Genomic DNA, 18,320 nt, shown 5'->3' with positions numbered 1-18,320 from the left:
ATCCTGGCTTTGGAAGTTAATAAGCTCCTTATCTCCCTCTACCCATGAAGAGAGAGCAACATTTTGGGAACTTCAGTGGTGTTTCCTGGAAATGATGTGATTTGGCTTTTTTAATTCACACCATCATCATATGTCTGAGAAGAAACAAGAGGGAGAAAGCCAGTGGTAGGCTGAGAAGGAGCCTGAGGAGAACACACACCATCAGGGCAGCGGGAGGGCAGAGCTCAAAAAGCTCTTCTGCTGCTCAAGTGATTGCATTGTGACAGTCCTCCCACTCATCTTCCCTTGTGCATTAAGGTTGCTGATGGCACTAGTGCCAATAATTGACATCTCTTGTGTTTGTACCCCAAAAGAAAAGGCACCAGACCTCAGCCTGGCCTGTGTCCCCCACACAGCAGCCCAGCAGGAAGGCAGAGCCTCTGCTCAAGCACCTGCTTTGTGCAAGGAGGCACAACAGTTTTGCACAGCAGCAGTGCTGCAGAGATGGGGTCAAAGCTGAGACACCAAGAAATGACCTCTTCTTCATATTGCCGTGTGTCTCTAATTATTTTTTCACCTCTGACTCAAGAGGAGTGACTAATTCTGCAATGCCAACCTGATCAATACACACGTGTATTTGCGCACGTGTGTTCGTCACATGCAGTGAGAAGTAGACAAGAAGAGTAAGGAAATGAAAAAAACGTATTTTGTTAGTGATCTGAAGTCTAAAAAAAGTGCTTTTTTTTTCTCCCAAATTAGCAAATTCTGTAAACTGGCTTTTCTAATAGCCAGGCTCCTTTAACAAGCTGACCAACCACTTACTTCTTGATCTGCTGAAAGTTCATTGTTCAGGCTTGGTTTTTCCCTATAAACTATGATTTGAAAAGAAGTAGTCTCTCCAGTGGTGACTGAGTGCATAAAAGTTAGGGCTGGGTGAACAATTCCGTATAAAAGCTAGAGCTGAGTGAAAAATTCTTTTTGATTCATTTTATAAATTTTATTAATTTCATCTGAGCATAAGTCAGTGCATTTTTCCATTACTCTGATATCTTTCTTGCAAACGACCCGTTGTTAATTTGCCTCCTGGAAACTTCAGGATACGTCCAGTCTGGGAAAAAGGCAAGTTCTCACCATGGTCAGGGAAGTGGTGTCTCTCTTGAGTTGGACGTTACCTCACAGAGGGAAGAGGTTTTTCCTGAGCTGCCTGCCATATTCATAGATGGGCACAATTCGTCTTATCCACCCAGAGATGTGTTCCTCTGATGAACTTCTCCCGTTTCTCTCCTATACTAGGGATTCATGGATATTGACCTGACCAAATTCAGGGAGAGTGGAGCCAATGTAACAGGCTTCCAGCTGGTGAATTACACAGATACTGTTCCTGCCAGGATCATGCAACAGTGGAGGAATAATGATGCCAGAGAGCATCCACGTGTGGACTGGAAGAGGCCAAAGGCAAGTGATATAAAAGAACACATTTAATTTTGAGTCCATCTGGCTCTGTTAAAGGTATACTCACCTCTTTGTGATCACACAGAGCTCTTTGATCTCACTCTGAGAAACTCTCAATATAATTATGAACAGGTGGCTCAGCATTGTCTAAATTCTATTAGGCAGCAGTTACTGCCTCTTAAGAAATAAGCAATTTAGTGTATTCACCCCATCTCCCAGTTTTTACCTTCCTCAAAGCTAAGAATTAAACATCTCATGATGTTCAGTATATAAGAAAAAAAAGCCTCATTAACTCCTTAACCTTTGACTTATTTACTAGACATCCAGTGATAATAAAGTCTTTCCAGATGTTCTTTTTTGGCATTTCAAATCAGTGCGTACAACAGAGGGGGAAAATATTTTAATTCCTAACACAGAAGGCCCTGAAGCTGATGAGAGATGGGTGGAGGGGGAACTTGATTTTTTCTCTGACATTTGAAAACAAATACATTTGCTACAAACACTCAGTGATAGAAATGTTAACTTTGGAATTATTGTTTTAAGAAAGTTACAAACAAATAAATAGGTAGGAAATCACAGGAAAAGGAATTGATTGTAATAGTTACTCTAATGGTTCATGACAAGGGTTTCACACTGATTTCTGTACAAGTTTTTGCTTGAATAAACTCATCTTTTGCAGAACTTTTGCAGATGGAGAAAGAGTTTTCTGGTCTCTGTCTGTGACCAGAAAAAGTCTCTTGTGTCTTGATTTCACATATCTCACATTTACACAGTATAATGAGTTCCTCAAAAGTTCAGGTCACTGAATCTAATTAGTCACAAAGACTTGGGTAACAGGCAAACAGCTTTTAAGGCTGAGCCTTCTTCAGGCAGTGCAACCTAACTCTGCACCTGGAGCTTCTCCTTCACTTCCCAGTTGTGAAAGTAAACCCAACTTTTATGAGTCAACAGGACAGTGGAGATCACAGGGAGCAAGAGGCAGTTGAACTCCATAGATGGAAGGGTGACAACAGAGCAAATCACCTGGAAAGTTGCCGTGAGGCAGAGCAGTGCAGCACACCCGGGGCAGCTCACCCTGGCGGGCCTTGTCCAACTGCTCTTCTCTTTCTAGTACACGTCGGCCCTGACGTACGACGGGGTGCGGGTGATGGCCGAGGCGTTCCAGAACCTGAGGAGGCAGAGGATCGACATCTCCCGCCGCGGCAATGCCGGGGACTGCCTTGCCAACCCAGCTGTGCCCTGGGGGCAAGGCATCGACATCCAGAGAGCGCTGCAGCAGGTTTGGGACCCTAAGGATGGGTGCTCAGCTGAACTCAGCCCGCGGGTGGGGGAAGAGGGGTGGGTAACAGCGGAAATGTTCGCTGGAATCACTTGGGATGAGGAACTGATACTTCCACATGGGAGCCAGGTCTCCTAAAAGCCTCAGGGTTGCACCCAGCAAACTGCTTTTCTTGGTACCATCTGATGTGTCTTTGCCTGCTCTTCTGTTGATGTTCTGGGATGGAAAAGCCAAAATATTATCCCATAAAATCAAGGATTCTTATTTTTATTTTCCCCTCTCTAAGACACAGACCTGCTCAGACCATACTTTTTGCAGATTTTTTAACTCTCAGTGAACACAGCTTCAGTTCCAGGCTGCTAATGAATGCATGTGAATTTTGCCTTATGTGTTGGCTGTCATCAAAATGTTCTCAAAGTGCAGATTATAGCTTGTTTCATACTGTGAGGATCCATAAAAGTCTTAGTAACAGCCACTTAGATAGTTTATTCCTCAAATCTGATAATCTTGGTTTTTTCATCCTGCATAAAATTTAGATTTTTGAATAAACAAAAACATGATGTGAAACTTACAGCAATAGAGAAAAAATACTCTCTTATCAAATACTTAGACAGGTAGAATATTTTAAAATTTCATTAAATTTCAAGAATGACATTCATTTCTAGCATTTTTCTTTTGGTTATTTTTTCTAACAGAAATAGATGGCTTCCTTGAAAATCATGCTAGTTCAGTGTTATCCAAGTACAGCTTATCCCATCTTCTTTCTTTAGCTGGGAAGAAGGCAAGAAGAACAACATTAATTTGGTTTATTTATATCATATGTAAAGTTCCCCAAGTATTTTGTTTTGATTTGGGTTTGGCTTACTGGTAAACAATAATTCCTTTAAAGCCAAATCTTGCATCTGATTTGATTTTATTGCTTGGATTCAATTTCTTCCCAAGCCTGTCACTGACTTTCTGTATGACCTTGGGCAAATCACTGTCATAGCTTCTCCAAGCCCTTATAATAAAATCAACCTCCCTGATGCATTAGGGAGATCGGTTACCTAATAAACATGAAATACTTGGAAGTCTTCTGATGAGCAATAGCTTCTCAAGCATTTTCCTTTATTGAATTTATGAGAATAAGATATCAAAATTAGACAGCTAGAAAATACAATTTTGTGTGTGTGTTGGACAATCTCCTCTGAAGTTTCCTCATCTCTTCATTAAAACAAATTCAAAAGTCTTAACTTTTCAACTGTTGTGACTTTGGGCAAAGAACATGAAGAGCCATTTGCAAAAGTTGTCTCTGTTGAAAAATTGTAACTTTAAAAAGGCTTGACCAGTTCAGTTGTGATGGTCAAAATAAAAGGCTTTGAAAGAGGCAGGGAAAGAAGCCTCCTAGCAAAATTTGAACTACGAATTTAATAATCATGCAACATCTGGTAACGTAGCAAGAAAGAGGCAGATGGAAACAGAAGAACTTGAGATTGAAGGTTTGAGTTATCCTTTCTGTAAATACTCACAAATAGGGCCATTCTTACAGCTGTTCCCAGTGGGCTTTCTCTTCACCTCCCATTTGCTAACGCTTAAAATTTTCTAAGCTATTTAGATGTAAAAGGTTTCTCTACTTACTTCTGCTCAAATGTCTGGAATAAGCTCTCAGATTGCCTTATTTCTGTTTAGTGTAGGAAGGAACCATAGAATCATAAAAACATTTAGGTTGGAAGATCTAAGATCATCGAGTTCAACCATTACCCCAGCACTGCCAAGTCCACCACTAAACCATGTCCAGAGATGCCACATTTTCACATCTTTTAAATCCCTCTGGGAATGGTGACTCCATTACTTTCTTCTCTGTGCAGCCCCTTCCAATGCTTGACAATCTTTTTTGTGAAGAAATTTTTCCTACTATCTAATCTAACCACCCCCCAGCACAACTTGAGGCCGTTTCCTCCTCTCCTGTTCTGTTACCTGGGAGAGTAGACTGACTCTCCCATCTCACTACAACCTCCTGACAAGGACTCATGGGTGGCAGGAACAAAAATGAAAAGAACTATGAAACATTCTTTATTTTTTAAAAAGCAGTAATCCAGTATATTTCAGAAAGATGTGTGTTGTTATTAAATATAATTATTTTGGTTTTTTTTTTTTCCCCAGGAAAGTGCTCACAAAATATTGCTTTAAAGCAATACGCTGAGGTTTTGGTTGTACTTTGGAAAGGTTATGATCATTTTTAACAAATTCTTTTTTAAATGTTATTTGGTTATCAGATCTAATAAGCAGATAGACAGTCCCTAACTGCTGACTAACCCTGTAAACCAGAAGCCACAACAACACCCTTCTGCTCCAGGTTTCCCAGCAAAGAGCCCAGACCCATCCATGTCTTATACACAAATGTGCTTAAATGCTCCATGTCTCTGGTTGACTTTACTGGTGCTTAGCACTGTTGAAATCAAGCCTCACTGTATTTTGCACTGCATTTTTGCATTTTACATTTACCATCAAAGGAGGGGAAATGATGGAAAAGTTGTGCTGCGTCCTTGCAGCATGGATGGCAGGGATCCCTTTTGCCGTTTCAGTGCCACATGGAGATCACAGGATTAAGATTTCATTCATTCAGATAGAAGAAATTGATGCTGTACAGCTGCCTTTTAGTGCATATCAAGCTACAAAACACAAGCACCTGTGACCTGAGCTTCAGAATGGGTCAGAACTTGAAAAGAAAACCAATGGAGACTTGGGAAAAAAAGCAGGCTTGGGAGAGCTTAAGACAATGGTGCTTTTCCAGTGCATCTATTTTTTATGGGCATGCTGTGTCTTGTGAGAAGGGAAAAGCATGTTTCTTCAAATGTCACCAGGAATACCTCTTAACGTGAAAGAGCTTCAGAAAATACTGGCAGATGTTCCTTTTCATGACAAACCTTCGTGATAATAGCTGGAAAACAAACACGGTTTAAGCAGATTAATGACAGTGCTCCTCTGTAATGAAATATCCTCATTTCTTCACCATGGGTCTTTATTCTGAGGATCTCAGAGTATTTAAAAAGGCTGTTAAATACCTGTCCCCATTTTGCATGTGGGAAGACTTCAGTTGCAGGGACAACAGGTTTGTCCAAAGCAAGTGGAAAGGCTGGGAGCAAACCTTTAACTCCTAATCCAGTGGCATTTCTATGGGTGGTCTCCATAGAACCCCGAATCTGCACTCTTTTTCCCATGTTCCTGGTCCCCACACAGTATATGATTCCAATTAGGAACCCTTCTCCATACCAGGCTGGGCACTTCTGCAACAAGTCAAATGGCCATGCCGAGAAGAGAAATTCAGAATGTGAGATGTGATGTGAGCAACAGTTCAGCTTGGCAGTGCTATCAGCAGAGATTTATGGTTCAGAGTTTCTTATGCAATTTTCATTTACAATACTAAATTGTTGGTTCTATTAGTCTGGTGTAGAGGTAATTAAATTTACTTGGTAACTGATAGACTCCTCCTTCCTCCAAATACAGTTTCTGGTTTGAACTGACAAATCCTTTACCAAATCCTGACTACAGGTCAGATTTAGAAAATACAAAAACCCACAGAACTCAAGGAGTTCAAGCTGATTTAGCTCACTGTCACAACCCAAGAGGTGATGGGCTTTCATTGGTGATTTAGCTCTCGGGCATTGCTGAGCTAACTTTTACACCACTAAGTTTTAAGAGAAAGGGTTTTTTTAAAGAAAGAGAATGGCTGTGCCTATGGCCAGGCATGCTGTAGAGAGTGAACCTAAGTGAAATCCCAGTGTCAGATAGATGTCCTGTCTCCCCTGCATGGACCTGAGAGAAATGACTGCATTCTTCTTCCTTGTGCACTTTCCCTTTTGCTGCTGTCTAATCACCACTGCATGAGGTGCTGACCAATTTTCTGTCTTCATTGATATTTATATCTTTAAGGTCCGTTTTGAAGGATTGTCTGGCAACGTTCAGTTTAACGAGAAAGGACGAAGGACCAACTACACCCTCCATGTGATTGAGATGAAACACGATGGGATCAGAAAGGTAAAGCAGAGGGTGACCTGACATCCTGTGTCAGATTGCAGCTGGATGTTTGAGTTACAGTGTGGTTAGGTCTCAATAAACATTCCTGTTTGTGAAAGCTTGAATGTGGAGTCACGACGAGTGCATTCCCAGCTTTGTGCATGAGCAAAGCCAAGCACTTGAGAGAACTCATGGTATATTGCTAAAAAAACCCACAACATATGGAGGGTGTTATCAAGAGCAACAAAGGCATCTCAGCTGTGTGGCAGAGATTTTCCAGGATAGTAAAAGCCTGGTCAACTCAGCCTTGCTACTGGCTCGGTGCATTGGCACAGGCCCTACTACACAACTGTCTGGTTTTGCCCTCCTACTTTTCTTTTCCAAGGATGAGTCAAGGCAGAGCAAGTCAGAAGCTGTTTGCCCTAACCAATGTAAGTGAACCCTTTATGTTGACCTAATTCTGCTCTCCTTGAAGTGACAAGAGCTTTACCACTAACCACATCCCAATAGCTACACAGACCTTTGTGCTGTTCTGAAATCTTGATCCCTTTCTCTATCCCAGGCTCTTTGAAAAATCTGGCCTTGTTCAGGGATGCTGAGCCCTTGAAACACTAATCCTTTTGAAAATCTGACTCTATGTGCTTATGTCCCACTTTAGATACTATGTATTTGATGAACAAAGAATAACTCAGTTATTCATTGATAAAGGAGAGCCACTAAATATTTTGGAATGAGGCATTCAGTCTAATCTCTCTGCACGTTCTCAGTCCCCTGAAAAAAGAAACATTGTTTGAAACTAAGAAAAACGTAAATAGTGAAAGTTTCATATTTACAGCCCCTACACCCAATTCATACTCAGACCAAGTAGCAACCGATGTGAGATCAAAGCCCACCATAGTCAAGTGAAAAAAGGCAAATTTTCATTGAGAAATAAAAGAAGTGTCATTTTGAAGGCATACAAAGCAGTCTTCCTCCGCTACAAAGTATTCATAAGAGAACAAAGGCAGCATCATGTCCAGTTTGGGTCTCTGAACTTCAATAAGTTGGCAGTCTGGAAAGAGTTTAGAGGAGAAGAAACAGAGTGGTTGAATGACTTGATTTTTCTATATATTTACTGTCAGAAATTATATTTGTTTGGAAGACATGTACATCACTGCCACGATGCCTATTGTATTTTAGATCCACCAGGTTAGAGGTGCAAAGCAAACATACACGTCTCCATTTATGTTGCCCTAGGGCAGAGCTTTGGAAGCTCTTTTCTCACTCTCTGCTCTTTTTGTCTGTGCAATGAAGAGCTATTAGAAGCCTTCATAGATTTTTTTCTCCTGAGCTGTTATGTTCTTTAATCTGCCATCAGCAGACTCCTGGTCGTGCCCTGGTTAATACTCTTTCCCATTTACTATGATAAGAAATTCCTCTCATATGAGCAGAGCTCAGGCAGCTTCATACTTACATGAGGTGATGGAAAACCTCTTATAAAATCAAGCCCTCAAAATGGATAACCTTAACCATGATCTTCCTAGTGATATTCCGTGGCACTCTGCTTTACCTGCAGGCAGTGATAGATCAGCCCAAATCCCTGATTATTATTAAGCACAACTTAACATGAGAGTTCTTCCCATTACAACTGTTCAGTTTATTTATAACCCCAAACTTTTTGAAATTGGCCCAGGGCTGGGGCTTTTTTTTTTTACTTGATTTTTTTGTCCTATTGTCTCAAGGTGTCCTAAGAGTCAGCACTATTTCCCTGAAGGCTTTCAGCTGCAGGATAATGTTTCATCACCCTGTAACATCTGAACATGCAGCAGGCAAGTTCACTGTTAGAACAATTTTCAGAAGTCACACAGAGAAAGTGTGAACTGTCGATTTAGGGATGAGGCATGGAATGGCAATAATCACCAGTACAGTGTGCTAAAGGTAATGCATACAAACACTCTGCTACTGTAGCATATCATGCACATTATTTTCAGGCTGGAGGCACAGTGCAATGGGGAATTTCCCAGTCCCCCCTGGAAAAGACATCAAGAATCAGAAAAGGAGATCTCTTGTTGGGTGTGAACATACAGAGAGAGATGATCCTGCTTGGATGACCCTGTTACTGTATCTTGGTTAATATTACAAAGAGATGTCAATCCTGGTTTTGTGTTGGGCAGATTGGTTATTGGAATGAAGATGAGAAGTTGGTTCCAACAGCCGTAGATACTCAAAGCGGCAATGAGTCCATGAGCCTCCAGAACAGGACTTACATAGTCACGACTATCCTAGTAAGTGCTGTGACTTCTATCCCAGCTCTCCCTCTATCTCATCTCTCCGATGTGCAGACTCCCTCTTCCCACTCGTACTGTATCATTTTTATAATAGCAATAATAATAATAATAATAATAATAATAATAATAATAGTAATAACAGCACTTACTGTTTCCTGCTGGCTCCATAAAGGTATCTGAAAATTGCTGTGGCTAATTAAATAGGCATTAAAGAGCTCTCATGCTTAAGTGTAGAAAATACAAAAGATTATGACAAGATAGCAGTGGCATCAACATAGGTAAATTAGGAACATCATACCTGTGCTTTGTGTTTAGTCCACAGAATGGGGGCTGCAGTTTTGGGAAAGATAAGCTGTATTGTGCAGAGAGGCTGAGTCATTGCTTTAAAAACAAATCTCCACTATAATCATGAAGGAATAATAGGTACCCCATAATGCATGGTATCATGTATTGTGTCATTGTATACGCTTACCCTGCAGAACCAAGAAACATTGCTAATTTGTTTGTTTATTGCTTACTGTAAACCTGCAAAGAAGACACAATACCCAACTGAGTTAAACATCTTAAGGTCCTCTTCTGTCCAGCAGATTTGATTCTGGCTGTGCCCACACAGGCAGACACGCCTTTAAAGATTCACAGCTCAGATGCACTAAATACCCTTTGCAGAACTGTGCTGAAAGGTTTGTTGTCCAAATTCCCTCAACTGCTCCACTCCACTCAGGTCCATCACCACAGGAGCTGCACATAGATACTGCATAAATAAACAGAATATGCCACAGTACAAAATCACACTTTGTACCTTCTAGAATAAGCCCATTGTTTGTTGACTGTGTCCTTTGGTGCAGGAACTCAAAGCTAGAGCTTTTAGAGGGGACCAGAACCTGAACACTGGGCTCTAGTCAGAGCCTATAATGTGCACCTCTAGAATGTGGAGTGTGGCTCAATATTGATCTTCTCTCTGCCAGGAAGACCCATATGTGATGCTCAAGAAGAATGCCAACCAGTTTGAAGGCAATGAGAGGTACGAAGGCTACTGTGTGGAGCTCGCTGCCGAGATTGCCAAGCATGTTGGCTACCACTACCGGCTGGAGATTGTCCGGGATGGGAAGTATGGAGCCCGGGACCCTGACACCAAAACATGGAATGGCATGGTGGGAGAACTTGTTTATGGGGTGAGTTTCCAACCTCATCATTTGTCTTTTGCTCTTAGTACTGGAGAACACATCCAAACCCCAGAGTTTAGAAGGAGCCCTGCCTTTCGTCAGCCCGAGCTCTCCGGAGGACTGCAGCTCTGATAATGCAAATAATCAGCCCAAGTAAAACATTTTAATTTAGGGAGAGACAGCACATTTTGTGCCTATGGAAATGTCAAAACGTTTCCTTTCAACAGTTCCAAGATTCTTTTTCTTTACATTTTTAGAAGAACACGTATTGAAAGGTCAAACTTTCCCATGGGTAGAATCTCCAAATTCTACTCTATTTTATATTTGCATGATAATGGCAGAATGAACGAAGAAAAAGATTTCAAACACTCAGCATGTGAGTGGTGAATGGTAGGACTAGATTACTTTCTGTCTAGCCACTCATTTCCATCATGTCACATATACACCTGCACCCTACACTTCTAAACCTGGTTTGGTCTGGTAGATCACAATCTGTGGTGTTTAGGTCATCCCTCAGAGGGGTCTAATTTTCCCTTTCCCTTCAAGGGAGCATCAGTGCCCAAGTCTCTGTGACACTGTGTTGGAGCAGGGGTGATCTGTCTCCTGCTGGTAGCTCCACTGTGTATGCCATCAGCCATTTCAATGCATTTCCCTCTCCATTTCCAAGACGGATTGCAAAATAAGTGGAGAGTGCACATCAGGGTTGCTGGAACATTTTTCCTCTTTTCCTGCATCAGTTATGCAATCAAAAAGCAGTTCCTGATGGAGGTAAACATCCTGACATCCTTTATCAGGAGATTGGCCTTTCCTTACTTCTTTTGATGTCTGGATGATAAAGCTCTTTTAGGGAAAATCATCTGCATCAGACTGTGGCATCAGTGGATAAGTCAGATACGAAGAGTTAGATGGCTGCAAAAAAAACCACTGTGATTTCAAAACAGATCTGGTAATCAATAGTGATAGAATGGAAGCAAGCCACCAATATTATGAGCTTTCCCTTTTTAACTTTTCTCTTGCAATTGGTTTTGTCTGATTTCTTCTGAGATAGCAGGGTTAAACAGAGATCAAAGGAATATAAGCTGGAGTAAGTAGATATGTTTTATCCCAAGTTTGCAAATCTCTTTTCTGTCTCCTTCTCAGAGGGCGGACGTGGCTGTGGCACCATTAACCATCACGCTGGTTCGAGAAGAAGTTATAGACTTTTCCAAACCGTTCATGAGCTTAGGCATCTCTATAATGATAAAAAAACCTCAAAAGTCCAAACCGGGAGTTTTTTCATTTCTGGATCCTTTGGCTTATGAGATATGGATGTGCATTGTTTTTGCCTACATTGGAGTGAGTGTTGTCCTCTTCCTGGTGAGTCGCTTCAGCCCCTACGAGTGGCACACTGAGGAATTCGAGGAAGGACGGGACCAGCCGGCCAATGACCAGACAAATGAGTTTGGGATATTCAACAGTCTCTGGTTCTCCCTAGGAGCTTTCATGCAGCAAGGATGTGATATTTCTCCAAGGTGGGTTACCTTCCCCACTGAACTTTCTTCCAGTTCATGTGGTCTAATCCTTCTGTTTCTTTGGGGCTGAAGAGGTTCCTCTTTGACCTTCCTTCATGAACCATAGTGTAGTTTTGTGAATCAGTTACAAATTCAGAAAGGATCCAAGGGTCTCACAGCTGTGAACTTGGGACCTCAAAACTGAGACCATAAAAATACCATTTAAATTTGTCTTGGGGAGTTCTTTAGAAGGAATTCACAGAAATGAAAACAAAATTTTCTGAAGCCACCCAACTGAAAACAATTTTTGTCTGTCATTTATTTTGTTGAATAGAAATAGAAGTAAGATAATTTTAAGATTATAGGGAAGATAAAACATTCTAGCAAAGTAAGGAGAAATAATATAGTAAGTGCCCAGTGAAAAGTTATATGGTCTGTCCTAAACACTATGGAGCACACTAAGTGGCTTTAATTGTCATTTGCCTTTAGAAAGGTTAGAGAAGGACTGAGTTTGATTCTGGTTCCCCTATCAGTTAATAGTTCTGCTGCCTGAAAGTTCAGTAAGACCCAAAGCCCAAAGAGTTCCTAAAGGAACTTTTTGCTGAATGACTCTTGTGATTACTTTTACATAATTTTTCCTTCCTTTTTGGGGCTTTGTCTCCCTCCTCTTCAAAGGAAGTTTCATCAGAAATACACGTCTTCTGGGTGAAGACAGTAGGCAGAGGTTGATTTCTAGCATGATGGGGTGGCATCATATCTCAGGGGTTGAGAGAGAGGCACAGCTCCAACAACAAGGGGAGGTAACCCTGCGCAGCTCAGCAGGGGATGGCGGGGAAGATCGGGCACCACCTTGTTGGCTATCAGATGCCAATTTGTCCAAATGTTAATGAGCTTGGGATATCAGAGAAATAACAGCCTGCAGGCCACTTTGAGGAAGGTTTTATCATCTTATCACTGATTAGTAGGAGTTCAGGCAGAGCATTCAGAAAGTCTTCCCATCAGAGGGAATTTCAGCTTTGTTGCTGTCTTGTAACACAGCCCCCCGTGCCTTTGGATGAGGTTATTGTGATTTTCGTTCTCATTGTTGTTCTTGTCACTGTTATTCTTATGTAGGAAAGAGAATGTCTTCCTTTGGGGACATTTCAATAGGTGGTTTCTAATCCAAGGAGGAGTGTGAAGAGGTGAAAAGCTGAGACTTCGAGGAATAGCAAATTTGGTAACATCTTTAATAAAAAGTGTCAGCGAAAGTTCAGTGGGTTTGATTCAAATAACAAGATTTGCTCTAGCTAAATAACATGCTTTGAATCACCATTTCAAAGTGTTGTTTTATTTTGCTTTGAAATGGGAAATGAGAGTGATTCTGTCATTGTTATTTTAATGTTGTTGATTTAATCATCCTGATAATGAAAATTACAATTTCATTGAAAGCAATATTTTCCTGTGGAACTCAAGAGCACTTTCTGACTGCAATCATTTGCATGAAGAGAAAATTTTAAAAATTAAATATGGGAGTTATTATAACTCCCTGTACTCTAAGTACAGCTCCTTGGAATGGTTGTGAGTGGAGAGGGACATTTCTGTGAAATGTGAAAGGAAGGAGGAAGCAGAAGAGTGAGAATTTCTGTAGGATGTTGTTGTACAGAAAGGCTCCGAGCGCGCTCCGTATTTCACATGTATTTTTCACATGAACCCAGTGCAGGATTTCTGTGACACATCACTTAGAAATGAACACTTGGTAGAACAACATTGTGGGCAGGTGGGGATCTGCTCTATTCTAATATGTTTCCTATATAGTTGCTTCTAAACTTATCACTACAATCTCTCAGCATCTCCTCAGTAATGTATTAATCAACATAAATAGCTTCTGTTATACATCTGTTCTTTCATTCTCTCCCCAGCAGAAGGGAGCAAGTGCAGGGGTGTATTTTGTTTTTGTGGAGATTTTGGGTTGTTTATTTCAGTTTTGTTCTGGAAAGGAGCAGGGGAAATTTGTCTGGAGGTTTGTTTTTTTTTCCAGAGCACGCTTGTTTTAAGTGCATATGCCACTATGTATTTATCATTAAAAAAAAAAGTAAGATCAAAACCACAGACACATCACTCAGCACAGCGGGTGGTGAGGTTTGCAGCAACAACTTGCTCTTGTAAATGTGAATTCCTCAGTCTCAGACCAGTCCCCAGGGAACTTCAGTCCCCCACAGAGACAAAAATTTGCTTTTGAAGGAAAGTGTTGTCCTTTTTTAAGGACAACCTTACGAGGCAGAACTTTAAACAGGCTTTTAAGTATGCTGGTGACAACCTACCAAGGACTTTAAAGGCACACTGTGAATCTGATGATCTGTGGATGGCCAGGACAGCGTATCTGTGGGTTACCTGCTCATAGCTTCTTTGCATGAGGTCAACTGGTGTCCTTGAAGCTCTGAAGCTTTCATGTCTAAGCATAGAGTGGTAGAGTGGGACAAAGGCCAGGCAGTAACCAGTCGTGGAGAGTCCCAGCTGGAGCTGTGTTGTGCCTTTGAATGCTGCAACTTGAGCACGAGCAAGGAATCCATCCTCCCTGAGCAATAAATGGAATTATTCAATTGTAGGTATGTAGCTCCAACCTAAGGAGGCTGTGAGCTCTTGGACATTTCCCACTGGAGTGTGTGGTCCACCTTCTGCACCATCACTGACCAGTGGCCCCACTGGATGTGGTACAGTCCCATGGATTAATTTGCCCTTGTTGAGGTGAGATAGTCCTTGCTGATGCCCATAAAGCTTTCAATGGGCTGACAAGGAGCAGAAAGGGGGAGAAGCAGCAGCTGGAGCTGTGTGTGGTTTCGTGTACATAGTAACGGGCAGGAATCAGTGAAGTCTGAAACGGGCCATAAACCATTAGGCTTTTCAAAGTGCCACCTTAGCTTCAGAAAACAGTCATGAAATTGCAAAAGCACTCATTAAATGTGAAATACAGACCCAGGAAGGAGCTTCTCAGAGCCGGCACCAGAGGTAATAAATAACCCACAACCAATAGCAAGAGCCTGCAGAAGAAGAAATGTGAAGTAAATATGACTCACATTGTACCATTTTTCAGAACTGTAATTTGATAAATTATTTTCAGAGCTTAAAATAACTGCAGTGTTTAGCAGCTGTGGAGACTAAGACCTTGCTATCATCCAGCACATTGCTGCCATTCCTCAGTTAGGACGGACCCGAGGCCTTTGAGAAGGAGACTGAGGGGATGTTTGGGCTTCCCAACCTCCTCTGCAGCAAAACAAGGAATCTGAATTTTTCATCTGCTCCATCATTTTCTGCAAAATAAATTATTTGATTGTTGTGAAATGGATGAAATAGCAGGGAGCAAAATAGATATTTTTCTTGTCAGCTTCCTATCTTGATCTTCATTTTTTGTTATCTCCGAATGTGTAGCTTCGTATGGTTTGAACCCAAAAGAGACTTCTTGTGTATTGGAGACTATTAAATTTAATCCAGTTACTCTTCCTGTGACTCCGAAAACTTATGTTAGACTAAAACAAAACATATTTGGTTAAAATAGATCTTCCAGAAGGACAGTTATTCTTCATTTGAAGACACCATGAGATAGAATAGACACAGTTTCTCTCAGCTGAGTTCACTGTCGATGTGTTGTCCTGTCTCGAGTTTGAGAGGAAGATAAATATCTCTCAGCATCATACAGTAAATGTGGGCATTCTTTGTGCCCTGCCAGAGTAAAATTAAATAAAGATCTCAAAAAATTAGCCCAGTGTCTTGGGGGGTCTCTTTATACTGTATTGTAGAAAAAAAACACATGTACTTTGAATTCAGATCAAAATATACTGTGAGTAGAAGGAAAATGTATACTCATATCATGACAAAACGGCATCATCTCACAGTACCTGGACCACACAACTTGAAATCACTCATTATGATCTTTTGACTGAGAACAGAGCTGGAGATGCCCTGGTCATCCAGGGAAGTGAAATGGTGGATGAAGCTTTCATCACAGCCTGTGCCTGGGAGAGAGCCAGGCTTGACAAGAGATATTTTGAGAGCACCAGGAGGAATGCAGGAGCAGGAAGAGACTCTGTGCTTCTCTGTGCTGCTCTGTGCATCGGGGACCCTGAGATCTGCTCAGCTGGTTAGAGAACGGTGCTCATAACACCGAGGCTGTGAGCTTGATCCCAGTATGGGCCATTCACTTAAGAGCTGGACTCAATGATCCTTGTGGGTCCCTTCCAGCTCGGGGTATTCTGTGAAATCTGTGAGGTGTCTTGTATTGTGCTGTATTGTATTATTGTACCACAGCTGGGAAGTGTTTGGGTCACTCCAGTGTTTAATGTGTGCGAGGAGACATGGCACAAGATCTGATCCACCCTTCCACTGGCTTGGGATGAGGAGTTAACCAGGTCTTAACCTGCTTGCAGAGCCCAGACCTGGAGGCTGTGCAGGGTGCAGTGGCACGTGCTGAGCAGTGACCCCTGGCTGGGGTGTGCTGTGTGGGGAGGTTTGCTTGCAGAGATGATAAATGAATGCACTCAGAGGCAGGAAGGAGAGAGATAAATGCTGGCTGCTCTCCAGTCATTAGATACCATCTATTATTTATGGGCATCTTGTGGACATTGTTATTTGTATTTTGTGACATGGAAACAGTGCTCTGGCTGATCTATACTGAGTGCAGCCAGGCTTGTGTTCACTGCACTCCTTTGCAGGCTTTCTGCTGCACTCAGTCATAGCAGTTTGTCTGTGGAAGAGCAAATATGGTATTTATTATGTACCTGTAATTAATGCTGAGCGTTTTCTTCTGCTATTTTTCCTGTTTATTTACATTTCTTTTTAGATCAATTGAAAAGAAGTCACAGGAGACTTCAGCCATAGAACTGGTGGAAATAACAGTAAAATTGCTCCACAAATTGTTGAGGTTTATTTTCCTAAACGAGTCTCTACAGATTTTGAAAGACAGCAGCACTTTTAAATTTCATCTGGATGTTTGTAGTACTGAAACATTCTATCCAGTTTTAGGCAAGATATAAATCAGAAATTGGTTAGGAAAAAAACCATATTTTTTTTTTTTTAGTGAGAGATTCAATTTGGAGTTTTTTCAAGGGAATTATTTCTGTCCTATCCTTTGTAAACTTACATTTGCAGGGTACTTACTTATTTTGCTAAAAATTTAGAATTAGAGAAATTAGAACCAGCTGCATTTAGCAATCACAAAGATTTTAATTCCTTCCTGAAATGAAGGCTGAGCCTTGGTGTTTATTTGATGACTCTTCTTGATTTCAGTAAGCATCTTCTCTGACACTCGAAGCATCTGCCTTGGAAATGGCCTCAAATTGCATGAGGGGAGGTTCAGATTAGATTTGAAGAAAAATTTCTTCACTGAAACAGTGGTCAGGCATTGGAACAGGCTGCCCAGGGAAATGGTGATTCCACCATCCCTGGAAGTGTTCAAAGTGTATGTGAATGTGGCTCTTGGGACATGGTATAACGGTGAACTTGGCAGTGCTGGGTTAATGATTGAACTCAATAATCCTAGAGGGCTTTTCCAGACTTAATGATTCTATGGGGACAAAGCTTAAGTTATTTTTTTTTTTGGCAGTTTGCTTGAACTGGTGAGCTGAGTTTGGTCTTTTGAGAATAAAAGTAAAAAATCAGGATTTCAATTTCTAGAGAAGTCTTCTCTCTTTTTAGAAGTGCATCAAGTGATATTACAATTATCTCTACCTGGTAGAGTTAATTATGTCCAGGGAGAGGAAATTCAGGTCACAGGGTAACAGCAGCACTTGCAAATCACCAGGAACTGATGACCATACTTATTTCTGAAACACTCTTAACCAGGGAAAGTGACTCACCAGAGGAGCAGCTTGACAAATTGCACAATATCTAACTAAACAGTCCCCTTTGGAGTCTGCGCACTTCCATGGCAACCAGAATGTGGCAGCCAGGGGAAAATGGAAATTCTTTTAAAATAGTCATTCTTGCTATCCTCTTTTTTCATTTGGGAAAATGCTGAAGGATATGGAGGACTCAGAAGAAGGAAATAACCAACCGAGAGAGTATTGTTGGGAAAATGCAATTTCATCTGTAAAGGAAAAATTAGTCTTTTGAATTTCCACACTCTGCCATCTGAAAATGCCTAAATGCTGCAGAGGTAATGAATGTTTCCTCCACTGATCTGCAAGATAGTTCCTCAGGATGGTTTCCCTATCAGGCATATCTAGTCACTCTCCCACAGCTCTGACTTCAGGCCTTTAGCATTGAGGTTGCTGGGGGGCAGCAAGAAATTTGCTGAAACTCCCTCCCTTGAGTGACAGATTCACTAATCATTCCACCAGCTGTGTTTAAAAAAAATCATCAAACCCTTCATCCAAAAGCAGATATATTAAGCTAAAAATATTTTTGCAATTTCTTTCTTCAGGACTAAATAAAGGTTTCTCACATTTTTTCGTTGAAAACAAAGTTAAAAATAGCAGGGGGAAAAGTGCTTTGCCCGTTTTTTTAATCTCTTAGGGCATCTGAAAGAGGGTAGATTTGGATGAGTTATTAGGAAGAAACTCTTTACTTTGAGAGTGGTGAGGCACTGACACAGGTTGCCCATAGAAGTTGCAGCTGCCCCATCCCTGGAAGTGTCTAAGGCCATGTTGGATGGCACTTGGAGCAACCTGGAATAGTGGAAGGTGTCCATGCCAATCCCTTCCACCCCAAACCATTCTATGAC

General features: G+C 41.3%; 1 protein-coding gene across 5 annotated transcripts in view; it reads left to right on the top strand.

The window, feature by feature from the left end:
• The window catches only part of GRIA1 (glutamate ionotropic receptor AMPA type subunit 1), a 120,028-nt gene that overhangs the window by 72,037 nt on the left and 29,671 nt on the right, over positions 1-18,320 (top strand). For all 5 annotated transcript variants that reach the window (XR_007905539.1, XM_051793520.1, XM_051793521.1 and 2 more), the window contains exons 6-11: positions 1,273-1,434; positions 2,543-2,710; positions 6,623-6,727; positions 8,860-8,970; positions 9,939-10,145; positions 11,277-11,647. Coding sequence is in view for 4 of the 5 variants with exons in the window: in XM_051793520.1 (XP_051649480.1) it covers positions 1,273-1,434; positions 2,543-2,710; positions 6,623-6,727; positions 8,860-8,970; positions 9,939-10,145; positions 11,277-11,647 (1,124 nt within the window). In the remaining variant the exon portion in view is untranslated. The remainder of the gene's footprint in view (positions 1-1,272; positions 1,435-2,542; positions 2,711-6,622; positions 6,728-8,859; positions 8,971-9,938; positions 10,146-11,276; positions 11,648-18,320) is intronic.

This window comes from Manacus candei, unplaced genomic scaffold (genome assembly GCF_025592945.1).
Source record: "Manacus candei isolate 608988 ecotype Guabito, Panama unplaced genomic scaffold, ASM2559294v1 h1tg000037l, whole genome shotgun sequence".
NCBI lineage: Eukaryota > Metazoa > Chordata > Aves > Passeriformes > Pipridae > Manacus > Manacus candei.
This window is presented reverse-complemented; position numbering and strand designations above follow the sequence as displayed.